This window comes from Loa loa (assembly GCF_000183805.2).
Source record: "Loa loa unplaced genomic scaffold supercont3.439, whole genome shotgun sequence".
Taxonomy (NCBI): Eukaryota; Metazoa; Nematoda; class Chromadorea; order Rhabditida; family Onchocercidae; genus Loa; species Loa loa.
In genome coordinates, this window is record NW_018108619.1 from 25806 (window position 1) to 28675 (window position 2870).

General features: G+C 28.2%; 1 protein-coding gene across 1 annotated transcript in view; it reads right to left on the bottom strand.

The window, feature by feature from the left end:
* The window catches only part of LOAG_18676 (hypothetical protein), a gene marked incomplete at its 3' end in the record, with an annotated part of 14719 nt that overhangs the window by 6047 nt on the left and 5802 nt on the right, over positions 1-2870 (bottom strand). The window contains exons 2-3 of the mRNA XM_020451340.1: positions 966-1048; positions 501-630 (exon numbers count right to left, since the gene is read on the bottom strand). Coding sequence (XP_020304883.1) covers positions 501-630; positions 966-1048 — 213 coding nt within the window. The remainder of the gene's footprint in view (positions 1-500; positions 631-965; positions 1049-2870) is intronic.

Consider the following 2870-nt stretch of genomic DNA (forward strand, 5'->3'; position numbering starts at 1 on the left):
CAACAATAACAATAACAACAACAACAACAACAATAACAACAACAATGACAACAACAATAACAACAACAACAACAACAACATTAATAACAGTGGAAAGGACAAATGGTTGGCATTGTTCCGATAACTTTTACTTTCTCTCATGTATTTAGGAATAATGCTATCAAAAAGTTGACCTGAAATATCTGTCAGGAGAATGATAATAGGACTGGTTGGGATAGTCTTACTTTTCCAAAACTCTCGTCATTTCTTTCTTTTCCTAATAGTTTTATCTTGTTTTAGTAGTACTTTTCCCTTAAAACTGTTGAACTGTTAGTAATGATAAGGGATGAAATCTGACAAATGTATTTCAAAATATTCAATGAATTTTGCAAACTATAATATTCTTAACAGTAGCGATGACAATAATCATAACAACAATAATTAATATGATTATAAAGAGACAACAAATAAATAAATGAAATGATAGTAATAATTATTAGGTAAATAGTAAGACTGCTTACTTTGATATCTTTTTGAAACTGAAAGAGATCAACTTGTTGCCAGTTGCTACCATCGAGCGCTAAAAGATTCCAATGGCGACATGTTTGAGCACATCGGCATAATGATGTAATATCCAAAAATGAAAAGATCCTGAAAATAAACAATTTTGAAGCAAAAAAAAGAAGCAATTTAAATTTTTTGAGAAAAAGAAAAAAGGAAAAGGCAGTTGTAAATGATGAATTTGGCATTCCCCTCATTAGAAATTTCCCAGAAAACTTTCAAGGTCTTTTGAAAATAATAGCTGATAATGAAAATTTGAAAAAAAAAATTCCTTTCCTTCCCGCAAATTCTTTTTTTGTTAACAAATTCTTGAATTCAGTTTGAAATGAAATAACAATTACGAAAAAACCTATGAAAGCATATAAATATGAAAAATAAAAACAAACAAACTAGCTAACATCAAAAGAAAAAGGAAATATTCTTGCCTAAGAATGAGTTCTTTTGGTAGAATGCGATTGATAAGTGGTTGATCGGACTGAGCAGGTAGAAGAGTTGTTATTAAGTACATCTATAACAAATTTTATTTACTCAAGAAAAAAAATGAAATTGTTTACTCAAATGTAATGATAGCATGTTTCAAACAGTTTGAATTTTAAATTGAACCTTTATGGAAATTCAAGAAATTAGTAAACCTTTAAAATAAAAAAACGTAAATTACTGATTTCATTAAGATTAATCCGTCCTTTTTTTTCAGACATAGAAATGTTAATTTTAACATTCTTTTATATTCCAAAAGAAATTTTAAACTTAAATATTGAGCTTAAAACCATTCTAAAAGTCTTGCTTCATTTCCCGCCTCTAATATAATTCATATTTCAAGTATTGATGATGAATTTTCATTGAAAAGATTTTCCGTGATAAAAATGATTTATTTCTAAAATGGAAATTTTTCTGTTGATCAAAACTTTATTCAGGGACCTTAAAATTTCATCTCAAAGGACCTTAAAATTTTATGCCAAAAAAAAATTATGAACGGCAAAAAAGGAAAACCAGTCATTCCAAAGAAATAAGCAAAGGACAGCAATTTCATCTACTTATAAAAATTTAAAGAAATACACCATTTCTTAAGCGCAAATAAATTAAATCAGTTTAAAATCTGAATTAAAGTTATTATAATAACAAATCAGCTATTCCCCTAATCATTATGCTATCTTTCATTCTTCCTTCCATAATGATGATATCAGTCAAAACATATATGTATTCAAAAGAAGAGATAAAGAAATTGTATTTAATCAGTGATTACAATTAACGCACACTTTTTAAGGAATTTAAAGATGTAGGAAAATGATAAGTGATGGGGCAAAGAACATTTCCAACGACAATAAGTTTGAAAAGGTTTTTCCTGTTGCTGTAATATCATTCAGTTAGCGAAGATTAATTCAAGCAAAGAAAGGGAAATTCCCTAAGTAATATAAGTAAAGTGAAGTGGCAATTGACTTAATACGAAATCTAATTTTTTTCCCATATTCAATCCATAAATGATATAGCTACCAGAGATAGCTGAGATATAAAATATAAAACCAGAATATCGCCGCATTTTTCTCTTTAGAAGCCAAAGGTCATAAGTGAAGATTTGCCAAAGTAACCTTTTGTCTGCTGAAAAGTCAAAGTCTAAATTCTGTTAAAGAAGCACTTCTTTTTCTAACTCTTATAATCATCCTTATACTTTCAATGTTTAGGAATGGATTTTTGAGTTTCTAAAATATGACAGTAAACCTTTTCTTCGTGTTCCGTAGCAAAGTCCATACAGTATTTTAAAATTCAAATCTGTGAAAAATCTATTTCATGAATATATCTATTTATAGAATATTTTAAAAAACTTTTTTCAGAATTAAAAACTATAATCATTCAATTCTCTCATCACTCCTACTTTTTTAATAGATTTTTTGACATTGATCATATATGACAAAGTTGAGATAAGACTTGATGAATTTCCACTTCTTTTCCAAAATTAAGAATTTTTCTGGAAAACTTTTGTGTAAATTAGGAATAGAAAAGAGGAAAAGATGGGAAGGAAGGCAAGAAGAAAAGGGAAAAGGAAGTAGTGTAACATTTAGTGCTGTCAATCAAACATACGCAAAACTTTTGCAACCTCATTAAAACTCCAAATGAGAACTTTCTTTCTCTTTTTCCCACATTTCAAAAAGCTAAAAACCACTAAAGCTTATAATTATACATCAAAGCATCAAATAAACAGCTATTCAATGTTTCCGACTACTACTACTACTACTACTACTACTACTACTACTACTACTACTACTACTACTACTACTACTACTACTACTACTACTACTACTACTACTACTACTACTACTACTACTACTACTACT